The following is a 16,628-nucleotide window of genomic DNA, read 5'->3' on the forward strand; positions in this document are numbered from 1 at the left end:
TCAATATTGCACTCTTTCCCTTTGCATACTGTACAACTTTAGTTTGCTTTGATTTAATTTTGGTGTAAATTTCTTTCACTTCCCACCGCTCCTGAGTAGATTAGATATCTGCAAGCACTTTTGTTATCTGATCTCTCTTGCATCAAAAGAATAAATACAGTTCCCCATTTCCCTTTTTGGAAACAGCATCCTACCCTAAAACTGATGTACAGCTCCCAAGTGAACCAATCAGTCACTATCCAAAGTCCCAAGAGGATTGCTTCCACTGAAGGGAGGAACTGATGTGACACAAGATATGTTTTTTAAGCAGCAGTGCTTGCGCCTAGAGCCCAGATGGGGAACAGCAATCAGATAGGAGTTATATTGAGATCTTACAAATTTATTTTATTTCCCCTCAACACCAGTCTGCCCAAAGCATTTGTACTCTCATTCCCCATTGATAACACTTCTCTGATGGGCCTTGATGCTGTTGACTCCCTCCCTGCCCTCTGGTTTTGCAGGGTTGTTTTTCAGAGTTCCACTGAATAGAGGTGGCTGTTATGTTAAGTCCCACAGAGTTTGCAGCCAGGCTCAGCACGCAGCATACAGTCTGTGGGTGAGTAAACCAGCTTAGCTTTCAGGCTGCACCACTAGCTCACCCACTGCCTTACAGATAATGAACCTATTAGTTCTTGCTAATAAATAATATATTTAGAAACAATATTGATTCAACCATCTGTTTCCAATAAGAAGACTAAGTGTAAAAAGGATAACACTTAAACTGCATCTTCATTAAAAAAAAAAAATTAGATACAAACAGACTTAAATAGACATTTAGTACTGAGTTGGATAATGCCACAGTCTTCAGTCAGTGCAGATGAGAGACCATAGCTCATGATATTCCAACTTGTCATGACTAAGTCCTGCTGGGACCAGAAGACAGCAGCTACAAAATGTTGAATCACAGATATTCTCAAGGGAGATATAAAGAATTTTATACTGGTGGGTTCATACTTAGATAGTTCATAAAATCTGTTGCAGACCACCTTCCATAATAATGCTGAGTCTGTCACTGCTTATTTTCCATTCAGGATATCTTCTCTTCTTCTTCTTACCCTGCCTCTCCTCATTCATCTCTTCTCCTTCCTCTCTCCATCTATTTACCCTATTTCTCATTGATCCCTCTCTTTGACCAAAAAATGACCTTAGAATTATCATGATGATCACAATTGCTCTTTCACATTGTATCTACTTATGTGACAGTCAAAATATGAAGATGATTTACAAGCATGAATGAAAAATATGGCCAAGCAGATTCACCAGTATGTATAATAGCATTGAATAATCTGAACTTACACAGAAAATAAAGTGGAGATCATTTATTTATTATATGTAAGTAGCTTTCCTCCTTTACTTATGAACTTTCCTTTACAAGTTGAGGCTGCTGAGACACATGTAACTGTGATAAATTGCTGTGACATTTTATTAATATGAAATATTCCCATCCATCTCCTAGTAAATGTTTCTTAAGTCACAGGGGTCCTATATCAGCTGCATTACCACTCAGGCTTCTCCTAATCCACAACTATCTTTTTTCCATTTGAAAATGTATCTACATAAAGATATTAGACCTGTGCTTTCCAACATGATTAACAATTGAGATGGGATTTTTTTTTCAGATGTGTAGGAGTAGTACCTCAGAAACATATGACTTTTGGGGCAGGGATTGCTCAGCATTTTCTGAAAAGCATAATTCATATCTTGTGTTGGCCAGTTTAGGTTGCCTACACTGATGAGTTACTTTTTAAAGATTAGACCATTAACGTGGATTGGCAGGTTGAGCCTGTTTTGCATACCGAAAAATACGAGGATATGAGAACGCACTGATTGCTTACAGCTTTTTGCACAGAATAAGGACATGGCTGTCAAGAAACCTAAGTTAAAGCCCCTACAAAATCACGTATGGGACCTCCACTCCATGAGTTTCTGACTCCAGCAGTGGCTCCTTCTCAAGCCGGCTGAGTGCTTCTTTCTGCCTGAGTCACGGCCCTGAAAAGGTCACACTGATGCCACTGAGTGGCCACAGCTTCACCTTGCACAAGCCACTCGGGTATTCCAAGAGTCAGTTTTTCCAACTGTAAAATGAGAATAAAAACTTCTTACTGCCCCAAGACATATTCACACTTTTAACTTGAGAATTGCTAAACTACAAAAATGCCCTGAACAAGTAATAAAGCATCTTAAGGACTCCAGGGAGAAAAACTGGCTAAAAGGCCAGGAACTAGGGTGACCAAATGTACAGGTCTGGAGATGTCCTTTAGCAGCAGACCTTGGCTCCGAGCCTCTCAGACATCACCTCCCTCTTACAAGGGAAACTCATCATGGCTGTGAACGCAGGGCTTGGAAAATGAATATATCCTCACGATCTGAGGGATTGAAGTCTGTACATTAGCTCGCCTTAAACCGTGGGTGCATTTAACTTGGGAGGTTAGAAACCACAGCCAAAGAAATCTCTTTTGATTCACAACTTGTTTTGAGCAGTCACCCATAAAGCAGCCAGTGAATCACTCCAGCCAGTTAGTCATGCAACCACACTGAATGTACACTCAAAAGGCTGCACAAAATAAACAGCCTGCAGCTCCAGATAACACACACAGAGCTCATTTGCGCTATCTGGCATCAGCATATATTGTTAATAGGACTCCTACACCAAACCCTTAGGAAAAAAACGCACTCAAATAAGCATCTCCAAATCTCTCTCTACATCAGTACTTTTCTCGTCTGCTTCGCTCTGTGTTTCTTTCAAAATAATTAAGACTAGTAAAAGTTTTAAGACTCTTTCTCTCTCTTTCCGCACCTTCTTGTTGCTGGTAAAGTCCTGCTGGGTTTACAGGCGTGCGCTGCTGAAGTGTATGGCTAAAGCGGAGTTAATTCCAATCAGCAGCGGACAAGTCGAAAATAAACAGCTCTAGTGCGAAAAGAAATCTTCCTGAAAGGAGGGAGCGGCGGGGATACAGGGGGAGGGAGTCTCCCGGTCCTTTGACACATGAGCGTTATAAACAGCTCGGGTCAGGAATCCTGTAAAAGCCTCCAGCCAGATCTACCAATTCTACCGTCCAATTCAAGAGAAGCGCAAAACACCTTTTGGAAAGAGCCGCGAATAAACCTTCCTGCGCGGCCCTAGGGGTAAGGAACGTGAGCCCTACCTTCGCGTCTGGCTCCCTGAGGAAATCCCGCAGGTTTCCGCGGAGGAGATCCCGCACCTCCGAGTGTCTGTTCAAACAGAGGCTTAGCCAAACTCCTGGCGAGAGCTCCCTCCCCTCCCTGGGAGGGTGCCGGAACCCTTGAATGGCAGATCTGGTGGCCCTATTGTGGAAAAGAGAGGGCTATTGCCAGGGCGGCGTCAGCAGCACGCCGGGAGCCGGCGGCCGAGCCTCGCCGTGCAGCCGGTCCCACATCAGCAGCAGGGAAGGGCCGGCTCTGCCGCCCTGCTCCCTGAAGCTCGCCTCGCCTCCCGCCCTCCTGGCTCCGCTGGCCGGCTCCTGCTCCCTGATGCCAGCTTGGATCACGTCTCCCCTTGTCCCCTTGCCCCGCTTCCCCACTCGCGCCTGCCTCCCGCGCACCTCTCCCCTTTATAGTCCCGTGTTGCTCCCCGCGGGAATCCGGGCAGCGGCATCTGCCCACCCCGGCGGAGAGAGCTGCGGGGGAGGCCGCGCACCCCGCCCGCCTCCCGCCCGAGCCGGGAGCCGAGATCAAAGCCGCGGGGAGAGGGAAGGGGAGGCAGGACCGAAGGGCCGCGGCATTTCGGGACACCCCTCCCCAAGCCCCTGCACCCCGGGCTCTCGGCGGGCGAGGGGCAGGGACCGCCATCCCCCTCCTGGCAGAGCCGCTCCTGCGGAGATCCTTGGCAGGGCGGCCCGATGCCGCTGCGCGGACACGGCATCGCCCGAGGTGGGGGAGCCCCAAGGGGAGCACACGGCCCCCGTTCCTCCCTGGGCGTGCGGCTGTGGCGGAAGCCGGGGGAAGGGGGCCCTCCGCGGCGGGCGGCGAGCTCCGCAGAGCCCTTGAACGCCGGCGGGGGCTCCGTGCGGCGCCGCGGGGACCCCCGAGCGCCCGGCAGCGAGCGGTCGGTCTCTCGCGGGAGGCGGAGAGGGACCGCCAGCGAGCTCGTTCCTGCCGTGCCTGCAGCTTACGTTACATCGGGGAACGAGGAGGGGGAGAAAACCATTAAAAGTGTCAATTTAAAAAGCATGCGGCGAGCCTCCGATTCCTACAGCAGTGGCTTTCTGTACTTCTAATAATAACGCACTTACGGCCGCACTTTTTATTTGCTAGCTAAATAAAAAAAGTGGTCGTTATTTGCATAACGGGGTACTTAAAGAATTTCCCCTGTTAGAGAAAGCCGTTTCCTTTCTCCTGTTTCCTTTGAGCAAACATCCCCATCACGTTGGCCTTCACTCCCGAAAGGATTTTGTTCCAGCCGGAATTTCTAGACAGCAATATACGTATACATTTCTGTGTGTATAGGGGTATGTGAATACATATGTTTCAAGAAATATAACTTACTTCAGCTCCACGCAGTAGAAATAGCAAGTCAGATTACTACAGCACATAAATCATCCAAAAGCTTTTTTCCCTCCTAAGCCAAGATATATAACCTGTTCTCAAGACTAGATGATATTGAAGGTCTCTTCCAACCTTGAAGATTCTCCCATTCTGTGACTTTTTTTTAAGAATTCTGCTTTCACTGCCCATGCCGGTTTGTGGAACAACCCGTACCCCTGCTGGAGGCAGGGAACGCGGGGTAAGCAGGGCGAGGCTGCTGGCCCGTCGCAGGGCAGGGGCAGCGGGCCCCGGGTAGGCACAGAAGGAGCCGTGCCGGGAACCCCATAGGGACAGGCTGGCAGCCGCCACTGCGAGGGGGCCGCGGGGAGCCCGGCCGAGAGCCAGGGCCGCCGGTGCCGCTGTCCCTGCCAGAAGCCGGGCTGGAAGCGCTCCGACGATTGCCGTCCGTGTCCTCCGTGTATTTACGGCCGCAGCTCTCCCTGGCCTATATTTATCCGTACAACGCAGTGGAAGGTCTTAGATCTAGAAATAGAAGCCGAGGGCAATAGATGGTAGGCTCGGGCTTTTTATAACTCAAAAAGACTTGTTTATTAAAGAAATAAAATGAAATTATACAACTAAAAAAAGGAGGGGACACCCTGTCCCTCCAGCAAGCCGGGTGTGTGCCATGCCCGCCGTGCCCCGCCGGCCCGGCCCCCGCCTGCTCGGCTCCGGGCTCTCCCGGGCCTCCACAGCCACCAGGGGAAAGGCGAGGGCTACAGGGCCGCCGTGCGGGGAGCAGCACCCCCAGGAGGGGACCGGCCCGGGCGAAGGGCCCACGGCACCGATGGGCGCGGGGGGAGCCGGCCGCCTGGGTATCGCCTGGCAGGAGAGCCTGCCTGCTGGCTGGCCTCGGTTTCTGTTTTGCTTGGTTGGGGTTTGTATCCTCTTATTTTGGGATTTTGTTGTGTTTAAAATCGAGGGGTTTACAGTCACGGCGTCCCACCACTCCAGCATCCCACTCAGGCCCGGACAGCAGGGAACGCGGGGAGCCAGCGGCTCCTTCACCTCGGCACAAGGCGCACGGCAGTACCAGCACCGAAGCACCGAAGCTGCGGCGGGTGTCGGCGGGAAGCAGTGGGACAGTCGCCTGTCCCCGGCTTCCCGAGCGATCCTCTCCGGGTAACTCTCCTGACCGCCGTGAGCGCCGCGTGTGCGCTGCTGACCGCGCCCGTGCCCGCTGCGGAGAACGAGCACGGCTTTCTCTTCCCCCGGGCTCACCGCGCCGGGGGGGATCTGCCCCGACTCCGAGGTTTCCCCGTCCCTGCAGCCCTCGCGGGGGTTCCTCGGGCACAACTCCTGCGCCGGGCGCGGTGGTCTCGCGGTTTGGGAAAAGGCGGAGAGGCGCCTATGGATGTTGCAGTCGCTCTGCGAAACCCCGATCTGTCTGTTATTAGCGAGTCTCTCCCTTCAACCATTAAGCACTATTATTATCGCTATTGCTATTAATTATCCTTGCCGAACCATGTGTCTCTCATTACAGCCCACCGTCCCCAGCCACATCACAAGGGGCTCACAACGAGCGCGGTCTGGGCCGGGCCGGGCCATCCGCCGCCGCCGGGCTCCCACTGAAGGAGAACCCCGAGCCTCGCTTGAAAATAAATCAGGGGAACCCCGGCGGTGTTAGGAAGGCAATAAACTCGTGTGATTCTACCGGGGGGTTGTAATGTGTCATCACAGGCTATGCCGGCGCCCTGGGCCTTGCAACCTACAAAAACAAGAGACCGGTTAGCAGAGAGAGGATGTCGGGGCGCCGGGGAAGGCATGGGGGACTGACCTGCGACCCCATTCCCAGAAGGAGCGGGGAGCGGTTATCTCCTGCACAGGCCTCAGCCCCACAGGTCTCCCTGGTCCCACCGTGTGTCCTTAACCGCGGAGCCCGGGCTGGTCCCAGAGGGCCTCCGCGGATGCGGAACGGGCCTAACGCTGGTGGGGATTGTCCGCTCACGGGGAAAGGGCAGGGGAAGAGAGGGAGCGTAAGAGAGGGTCAGCTCTGGTCAGCAAATGTGTGCAAGCAGCCCTCAAAGAGATCCCTCATGCCCCTGCGCGGCCCGGTGAGGAGATCCCACCCGCGGGAGGATGGCTGTGCCACCGGGAGCAGGAAGGACCCGCGCGGGTCCGGGCGCAGCGGAGCTGGGCTATGCCTGCGGCTCCCGGGCACGGCTGTATGGAGAGGACCTAATGTCCTTTTCCTGCGAAGGGGGGGAGTCACCTGTGCGTGGGGGAGCTGGGGCTGTGGAGCTGGATCCGGGGACACCTCAGCTGCAAGTCCGGGGCGAGGGACGGCACCTGAAGGCGACCTGGCAAGCCGGGGTTTGGGAGACAGGTAGAAGTAAGTGAGGGGCCTCTACCCTCTTTTAAGTCTAGAGATGGAGGGAAAGGGTAAATAGAACAAAGAGTGCTCAAATGACGGCAAGTAACCTAGAAGTGGGATTGCTGGCCTGACCCGGACCTCTTCCACCTCCTCTGTGCTCCCAGTCCGTAGTCATTGTCCGTCTTAGGGTCTCCTTCGAGACACAGTCCTATAGGTGTCCTTGCCTTTGGGACTAATGCATCGAGAATGGGATCCCATCAGCGGAGACGCGCTCTGAATCTAGGCCGGGACAGCCCCTCTGCCCACTGAGAGATCACCGGGAGGGAAAGGAAGAGCTTTCCTTTCCACCTCCTCTACTAAGGAAAACTTAGGGGGTTTATTTGTTTCATTGTTGAATTTTTCTGTTTGTTTTAAGGGGGAGCTATTTGTTTGTTTTGCTTTTCCCTAACTGCCCCGATACAGCGGAAACCTCCCGAAAAAAACCTTTTAAAACCACGGTCGGAAACGACATAAGAAGCGCCCCCGTTCCCGGCTGTACTGTCGAGCGCCAGCGCGAGGGAGTGTCTTAATTGCCGCTAATGACCCACGGAGGGGATGCGAGGGGGTTATCTGCAGCCGGGCAGAAATCAATTAGTGGAGCGGCAATTAGAGGGGAAAGTGAGAGACAGAAGAGGCCGTTACCGCAAAAATGATGATTTCGGCGAAATTTTCCAGAAATTCTTTCTGCGGAAAACGGTCCCCGCGGAGAATACATTGCACAGCCCGGCGCTCCGCTCTTTCTCTTTCTGTCCCGGTTTCCACGGAGTTCCCCGCATTGCACAAGAGCTAACTCTTTGCGGGAGCGCATCGCCCGCAACCCGAAACTACGACTAAGATCGCGGCGAAGCGGGACCCGGGGGAAGGGCGGCTTCCCGCGGGCATCGCGGGCTCCAGAGCCGGCTGGGGACGAGGATACTCGTGGGGCACGGCGGCCCCCGCTGCGGCGAGAGGGGGCTGCGCGCCGGAGCCGGGCAAGGTCTCCTTGACCCCGCTAGGGTTTGTCCTGCCAGGCAGCCGCCCCCCACATTCCCGGGAGGTGCTTCCCAGGCCCGGGAGTCTCTCTCCGTTTCCGCCTGCAGTGCTTCCCCGCCGCACGCCAAGGACTCACCGTAACAGGGGACCTGCAGGGCTCCGTTGTGGCCGCTGCTCTCTTGCAGCTTGATGTTGCTGTCCGGGGGGGTTTTGCAGGGGCCTCGCTGCATATAGAGGTGCGGCGGCTGCTGCTGCTGCGGAGGGTATTTGTTAAAGGAGGCCGGAGAGCCGGCGGAGCCGGGAGCCTGCACGCTGCCATCCAGGGACTGACATTCCTGCTGGCTGTAGCGGCTCCGGCACTTAGTGCTGCTGTCACCAAAGCCTTGTCCTTTGCTGGCCAGGAAAGTAGGGCTGAACTTGTCACTTGCTTGAAATGCCCTAAAAGGCGAGGAGCCTTCTGTGTCCTGGGAGGCTGCGTTGTAGTAGGAATCCATGGCAGCCGGATCACAATAAGAAACACAAGTATCAGCATTCATTCCTAAAATTAAAAGGCCCGAGTGTCCTTAATGCGGTTGGAGGGGCACCAGGAGCCACTCTTTCTCTCTCCCTCTCGCATAGACACACACTCACAGCTGGGCCGGGGAGCTCTAAGAGGATTCAGATGTTTGTGAAAGCTGACCAGATCTCCAAACCCCCTTAAGTTCTCGCACAGTAAAAGGGGTCTTTTTCTTTCCCTCCCTCCCTCTCTCACATACGCTTGCCCTCCGTGTCTCCCTCCAAACTACATTCTAAAGAGGCTCTTCCCTGCGCTTTCCCCCCCCACCACATAGGAAAAAAAAAAAAAAAAGAGAGAGAGAGGGAGACCTCTCCCCCAATTAATATGTAGATGATGACAGTGGAGGGGAGGGGGCCTAGGAAGGGGTGTGTGTGAGTGTGTGTGTGTGTATGGGGGTGTGTGGAAGCAGAGGGAAGATGGAGGTCATATCTTTTGCGTTAAAAAAAAATAAAATAAACCAAACCAGAAAAACAAACCAGCCCCTAAATTTTTATGATTATAAACCAGAAAATCAAGCAGATGACATAAACTCCACGAAGGGATGAGTGCGGCATCCGCGTCGGCGGAAGAGCCGGGGACGATTTAATGGTCGTGACACGCTCTGTTCGCTCCGTCTCTCTCCTCTGCTCACTGCCCCAGCTGTGGGGACCCTCGCCTCTGCGACCCCCTTCTCTCTATTAAAGGCAATACGGATTTTCCCCGCAGCTATCTGCCTTTAAGCCTCCCCCTGCCCGTTAACCCCTTCAGGGCCGACAGCTCTGCCAGCGCTGCCGTGAGCCATTTCTTTACCGTGGCACGGCGGTGCCGCAATCGCCCTGCACAGAGCCGGGCGAGCTCTCCGTCGGGTCTCGCCACACGTTTATGATGGTCATTATTAATTTACCTCTAAAAACGTGCTCTCCTCAGATGTAAAACTATTGGATCTAAACGGGAGGGCAGCAGGGACGGATTTTAACAGGGTCACCAAGCACACAGAATTGGACCAAGCCTTTGGGATTGCCAGAGGTGACTTGCAAAGGGACAGAGGCTGGCAGGAGCCCTTTTTGGTTTGAGGGGTCAATTACAACCCAGAAAGAGCTTAAAAATAAATCAATACTCACCTTTCGTCGTCCTTTCCCCCCCCCCCCCCACCATCAACCTGATTCCTCTCCTCCCCCAGTTAACTCCTGCTACCCCTTACTTACTCTTACTCTGCCTTCCTCCCATCCCCACATCTGGTTTCCATTGCTCACTTACCTTGAAGTTTTCAGTAATAAAGATATTATGCAAACTAAATCCACAGTTCTCCGGAAGAAAAGAAAAGAAAGGAAAAGAAAAGAAAAAAGAAAAGAAAAGAAAAGAATTTAACGAAATAAAAGAAAAACGAGTAATAGAACGGGAAGACAAGAAGAACCTTAACCCCTTCGGGAGCGCGGGCCGCAGCGGAGCCGGCAGCGGGCGGGGAGCGGGGGCACCGGCTGCTGCTCTGGGCTCGCAGCGGGTCCCGCCGGGCCCGAACCATGTGTCCTCCCTTCCCCCGCGGAGCTTCCCCCATGCCGTGCAGAGCGGGGGCACTCGTGGCGTTCATCTGTGTATGTGTATATCTGGGGGGGAGCGGGATGCGGCAGAATGGGAATGTGACCCCCGAGACGGCGGCTCGGGAGGGGCCCGTGGCCACCGCCACCCTCCAGGCCTTTGCTCCTCGAGCAAGACCGGCACCGCCGTTTTCATTAGCTCGGATCTGACAAGAACAGGCGCCCACCCCTCGCCCCCCAGAAGCAGAAGGGATTTCTAGCGACGTCGTCATTAAAAACAGCCAGAGACGGATTCATTTACGAGATTTTAAACCATTTTGCGAGTTTCCCTCAGAGCAGGGCCGGGCTCGCTGAGTTTTCTAGTCCAAGAAAGCTTTCAGCGGATTTGCCTTCCTTATTCTCTTTATTACCTCTACTTAATTATTTTCTCGTCCTTTCTTTCTCCCCTCCCAAACTCACCCACCCCACTGCAGGCCCCATTCTTTCCCTCGTCCACGACATAATAAAAACCAAACCAACTCAATGCATGAAAGCCTTTCTAAAATCCGCATCGACGCGGCCAAGGGAGCCCGCGTACTGCCGGCACCGGCAGCCTGCGAGCGGCTGCGCCGAAGGGCAGCTGCCCTGGGCACCGGGAGCACCTCAGTCCCGCATCCCCAGCTCCTCCGCAGCCGACTCGCAGCGTCACTCACGGTGGAGGGGCGCTTTAAATACGTGTTCCCCAGTTCCTTCCCCTGCAATTTGTTTGGGGGAACGAAGAAGAAGCCTGAAAGAAATGATGTGAGGGCAGTTGTCGATGCTACAGCATTATACTCGGCCTCGGGATTTCTCTTCGGCAAAGTTAAACACCGGCAAGAGCAAAAAACTAAAGGGAGATATTTGGAGATTATAAACACACACGCGTGTGTGTGTGTGTGTGTGTGTGTGTATTTATATATGTGTAACATTTTTATCCAGAAACGCTGCAATGCAGTGGCTCGCAGAGGCAGCGCAGCGTGGCCGACCCGAAGGAGAGCTGCCCAGAGCTCCTTTGGTCAGAAGTGTCGGCTAGCCCCTCCTTGCATCAAATTATAACGAAAAATCCATTAACTTCAAGTCAGGGCTGATCCGCAGCCCTCGGAAAGGACAGCAATGGAACCCTCTGCCTAAGAACCAATTTGCATCCCCAGAAGCGGAAGGTTAATTCGGGAATCGTTACCGGGGGAAAGGACGTGCGCAAATACCTGGCGATCTAGCGGGCGTGGGGAAGAATAACCGGGAAATCACTTTTCCTGACTGTTTTCATTTAGCTGGACTAGGTTTGGCGTGCAGTTCTCTCAGCTAGTGTGACGGGGGATTCCCCTCGGCCCCCGTTAGCGGGGAGCGGAGCCTTGCGAATACAAAAGCACGCAGGGAGCTGTAGCCACCCTCCCGTTCAGCGAGGCGATGGAGCTGCGTGTGGCGGTGCAGCCGGGACGGTCGTGTCCCTCCGGCCGCGGCGTTCTGCCCGCCCGGGCTCTGCATTCTCCACTGCGGGACCCGCGATCCGCAGAGCAAGGGCGCGAAGGCACGCGCACCGTTTGAAACACGGTCTCATCATTTTTCCCCCGAGTGACCCCAAATCTGCCCTGTTCCTGCACCAAACGCATCCAAAAGGGAAGGGAAAATGAGCGGCCGAAAGGTCTGCGCTCTTTGCCAATTCCATATGGACATGGACTTTATACAGAGACAATTTTCAGGTATGGTCCCTGTCGGTTTTGGAAGAGGTCACTCCCGAGGGTCCCTTCTCCCCCAGAGCTGCGGGAGCCCATGTGAGAGCCAGCCGGTCCCGCCTTCATGGACGGCAGCTCACACCGACCGAGTGATAGATGCGGGAATCGCCAGGAATCTGCAGCTCCGGGCGTTCCAGGTGTCGCCTGCCGGCGACACCCGGGGAGAAGGGACAGCCCAGGGCAGCCCTGACTAGCTTGTTTCCGAGGAGCTGTTTCCTTTCCGCCGAGGCAAGGGCGGGCGTCACTCCCGGGTGAGGACCCGGAGCGAGGCACAGGCGATGCCGGGCATATCCTGCATTTCGATTTCTGGAAGAAAAATAAATCTTTATTCCCGTGTGATTTAAACACTCAGGCTTGTGTAAAGTCCAGGGGAAAGGCCGAGGTTTCCGCTGGTCCTTGCACACCGGGGGCGGCAGCGCTGGGCTGCGAAGAGCGGGCAGGCGGGACGGCTGCTGGGACGAGCCCGGCTCTCGCAGGAGGCCGGGGGGAGGAGGCGGGAATGCTCTTCTCCACTTTCCCAGCCACCTCCGAGGGAAACCCGCGGCTTGAGGGGTGTCCTCTCCAGCCTCCGCCGTCCTCCCGGTATTCCCGATGGCTGCAGCCAGAGCGGCGGCGGGATGGCTGAGGAGAGCCACAGCAGGAGTCCGGGGTGCCGGATCCAGCAAATACCTCGGTTTAGGGAGCGGGGTCATTTCACTGGAGGGAGGGATGGAGAGAGGGGAGATCTTTCACACCGTTCCGTCCTGGCACTTCGGCAGAGCCCTGCTCTTGAAAACTGTTTCGAACTTTTTCCCCCAACGGATTGGTTTGTGTGGTCACTTCAGACCTGCGGGCTCCTTTTGTACTGGACCGAGATCTGAAGGCAACCTATTTACAAATTTACAACGCCACTGCAAGGGGGGAGTGAGGGGAGAAAAGTACTCGTGCTAATCTCCCCCAACATATATATATATATATATATATATATATATATATATATATATATTTTTTTTTTTTTTTTTTTCCCAGCGGGATGAAGGCTGCATCTTTATTTCAGGATGGAGCTTGCTTAGTGACCGTCCGGCCGGTACCTGCCGCCTTGTGCTCTGGCTCCTGCTTCCTGCCGTGCACCGGCCGGGGCCTGAGCTGCACGGTGCGGGGACTTTGCTCTCCTGCCTTTTGAGCCTTTCCTCGGGAATAAATATCGAATGTTGCTAAAACGCGTTTCTCGTGTAACGAAAGAGCTTGCAGAGAACTGAAGCTGACCCGCTCCCCTTCTTTCCGGGAAGAAGGAAGGACCAGGCTCCGACGCTGGCCAGTCTAGCCCCTGCCTCTCCGGGCTTGTACGGGCAAAGCTTTTTCATCCGCCTCCTTAGATCCCGCCCCGCTGCTCTTACAGCCACCTCAGCAGGAGAGCCCCGCTTCCCGCAGGTTCTCATCCCTCAGCCCCGCGTTTCGGCCGTGTTCTCGGCCTCACTCCGCAGCGCGGCCCGTCCTGCTGCTCCGGGGACGGAGGGCTCCATGAGGATCCCCAAGGCCACCTGTGCCTGTGTATCTGTGTGCTGTCACCAAAGCGGGCACCTGCTGGGTGAGGGACCCGCCGGACCCGAGCTGCCGCCGCTGCCGGTCCTCGGGCTGAGCAGCTCATGGTGGGGCCCCGGTGCCCGCTCGGGAGGAGGGGGCGAGGCAGGGGTCCCCAGCCCTCTCCGTGCGGGGCACAGGGGGCGGCGGGAGGAGGGGGCCAGAGCCACCATGGCCTGCTCTGCTCGCATGACGCCCGGGTCCCTAAGGTGCATAGGGTGCTGCTGCGGGCCGCAAAGATGATAATTGTGTTCCCCTAGTTTTTATTTTAATTTTTAAGTTTTGTTTCATTTCCCAGACAGTGTGGATCTCGCGCCCAGCTGCGGGCAGCGAAGGGCATTCATGTACCCGGTCCTGCACGCAGACCCCGAGGCTGCCGCGGCCGGAGAAGGGCGGCTGGGCTCCGCTGCGGGCTGTGCCCTGCGCTGTCCGGGGCTCAGCGGAGCCCGGGGTCCCCGGCGCAGCAGAAACACCTCGATCCCGTCCTTTCCCCTGTGTTCCCAGAAAAACATGGAAAATCACCTCTTTTGGCATCGCGCTCGCGGGGCCCCGGGTGACGCCAGTACGTGAGGACCAATGGGAAGATGGAGCAGGGGCGGCCCCGCGCCCCCCGCACCCCGTTCCGCGCCCCAGTCCCGCCGGGCGCGGGGAGCGCACCCCGCTGGCACCGTGTCCCGGTCCGAGCTGAGCCGGATCTGAGGACCACAGACCGGCTTAGACGATAAAGCCGGGCTGAGCTAAAGCCGTGCCGCTCACTTCGTCCCTCTTCCAAGCACCTCGTACAGACCTGGGATGGTGGGGGGACGGTGTTTATATTGAATATGCCATCCCTGGTGGCTGTCGGTAAATTCCTTCACGCGGGGAAATACACACTTGCTATTCATTTGCTCGACACTTTCCTTTTGCGTTACCAGCCCTGGCTCTGAAATCAGGGCTATTTTTTGCGTAATTCAGAAGCTGGGGCGCAGTGAAGGCAGGGCGGCTCTGCCGTCGGGGGAAGCGCTGCTCCTCCGGGCGGTGATGCCGAGCCAGCGGCCGAGCTGGCCCCGCGGCTCCTGCCGAGGGCACGGCGGGAGGCAGCACGGCAGCGCTCCGGGAGCTGCGGGAGGCTCGGCGGGGCAGCGGAGCCCCGGAGATGCGGCACCTGGGTACCGCCCCCTGTCCTGGGAATGTGCTACGGGACCGGGCGGACCCACCGCCTCAAGCGTCCGGGCTCTGGTCCCAGGAACAGGACAAGGACTGCCCCCGACACTGGTGACCTCTGAGGCCGGGGCCGCGATGCGCCGCGGGATAGGCATTTCCCCTTGGGCTGCGTCGGCCTCAGAATGTCCTCCTTGCCCTGCGCTTGAAACAAAGAGGTCAAGGAGGAGGGAGCTCCGAGCCGAAGGCATCCAGTGGCAGCTGGTGCACCTGTCAGCGCGGCGAGAGCGGCTCTCCCTGACCTTTATGAGCAGGGCAGAGCTGGGACAGCCCGCGGCGGCGGGGGCGAGGGAGAAGAGACGGGGACAGTCTGGGGCAGGAGGGGAGGTTGAGAGAGAGGGAGCTCGTCCCCGGCCCGTCATGCCTGGTGCTGAGACCCGGCCTCGCCGCCCAGGCCGCTGGCCCAGCCCGCAGACCCACCTCCAGCATCCCTCGGCGAGCAGCAGCTGGTGCCTGCTGGCAAGGGAGGATGAAAAGCTCTCCCAGAGAAGTGTGGATACTTGTTATTGCAATTATGAGGCAAGGGCAAGGCGGATCCAGGTCTGGGAGAGGGGCGGCAGATCCGTGCCCGATCCCGCACTCTACGGGGCTCTGCTCGGCGCCCCCGAACCTTCGGGCTGCCGCGATGGAGCGGCCGGCTGAGCCCCGTCCCCGGTCCTGCCTGGCCCTTGAATTTCGTTTGCTCCTCTCCCAGCCTTTCTCTCCGGTAGATATTTCCGGGGTTGTTTGTAACAAATGCACCTTTCTCGTTGTAATGTCTAAGCAGCCCCCTTAAACCAGCTATAAACCAAAGGAAAACAGATCTTCCCAGATAAAGCAACTCCTGACCCAGTGCTAGGAATTATAATAATGACGATTTTTCTTTTCCTGATAACAATTGCGTACCAATTACAGATATCACAGCACAATTTTAGGCGGACAGTGCACCACGCACAAACTTATTTTCCTTGTGATTTGCGCCAAAATTTGCTGCCCAGCACGATTTAATTACTCAGGGAAATGGCTAAATGTGCCGCGGAACTTCTGAGCTCCTGGCCCGGGTGAGGAGCGCCCGCGCTGGGCTCCCATGCTTGCTCCGGGGCCACGGCAGCGGCTTTCTCCCATCCCGCTGCTCAGAGCGCTGCTTTCCGAGGCACTGGAGCCGGAGGAAACCCCCCTTTTATCAGCAGGTTCATTCGAGGAGGAGTACAGGAAGGGGAACGTGTACTTTTTGGGGGGCTTAGGCAAGCCCTGGAAAAGTCCCTTCCAGAACTGTCCCGAAGAGGGAGGGGAGCAGGACAAAGGGGATTTGCAAATAAAATCTCCGGTTTCTTTGCACGGTGCCTTCTGTCGGACAGTCCGCAGCCCTGGGCAGCCGCGGGCACACAGCGCCCGGCCCGAGGGCTGCCCGGGGGCGCAGCTCTCTGCCACGGCCGGGTCTCGCAGCCTCAGCCGCGGGATCTCTGATGGATGTGATTCCTAGCAGGGGCTTCATGCTGCTCTTCCAGTCTCCTGGACCGTAGATATGACCCCTTCTTTCCTCTTACTCATTTGCTTGTTTATTTTTTTTAAGCCTTTCAGGAACACTGCTATTTTTTTTTTTTAATTTGTAAAATATCCTATCAAGGCTTATTGTGTCAGAACCATGTCTAATTAATGGGGAGTCGGTTCAGAGGGCTCGCAAGTTCCCTCCACAGGATGGTCCAGGATTGGTCTTAGAGAAAGCACCCAAGATATTTTGCAAGCCTTGGAGCAGGCTGAGGACACGCCTGCCTGCATGGACATTCCTCAGCGATGTCACATCCTTACTTTAAAGTCTCACCCTGAGGGAAGAACCCTTGATTTAAGGTAGAGAAAATGAGCCTCAAACAGTGATTCCTTGAACTTTCACTCAGCCACAATGTCTGCTGTCCACAGCATGCTGGGAAAGAGCCCCGGAGTGAGTCCTGTGGGTCTCTGCTCCTTCCTTCAGTGAGCAGCTCAGCAGCAGCCCAGGTGACAGCACGGCCAGCCTCTGAATTTCAGGCAAAAGTACCTTATCCACTGAGACACAGGGACACAAGTGACTGGTATTTCTCTAGGTCCTGAGCTTCGTCAGCTTTCCTGGAGCCTGTATTAAGTACTAAGTTAGCAACCTTGGTGAAGTGCACCCAAGTCTC

General features: G+C 55.5%; 1 protein-coding gene across 1 annotated transcript in view; it reads right to left on the reverse strand.

The window, feature by feature from the left end:
* The window catches only part of ALX4 (ALX homeobox 4), a 37,390-nt gene extending 28,945 nt beyond the window's left edge, over positions 1–8,445 (reverse strand). The window contains exon 1 of the mRNA XM_066552623.1: positions 8,046–8,445. Within this exon, the coding sequence (XP_066408720.1) occupies positions 8,046–8,445 (400 nt within the window). The remainder of the gene's footprint in view (positions 1–8,045) is intronic.
* Between the last annotated feature and the right edge of the window lie 8,183 nt (positions 8,446–16,628).

This window comes from Molothrus aeneus, chromosome 6 (genome assembly GCF_037042795.1).
Source record: "Molothrus aeneus isolate 106 chromosome 6, BPBGC_Maene_1.0, whole genome shotgun sequence".
Taxonomy (NCBI): domain Eukaryota; kingdom Metazoa; phylum Chordata; class Aves; order Passeriformes; family Icteridae; genus Molothrus; species Molothrus aeneus.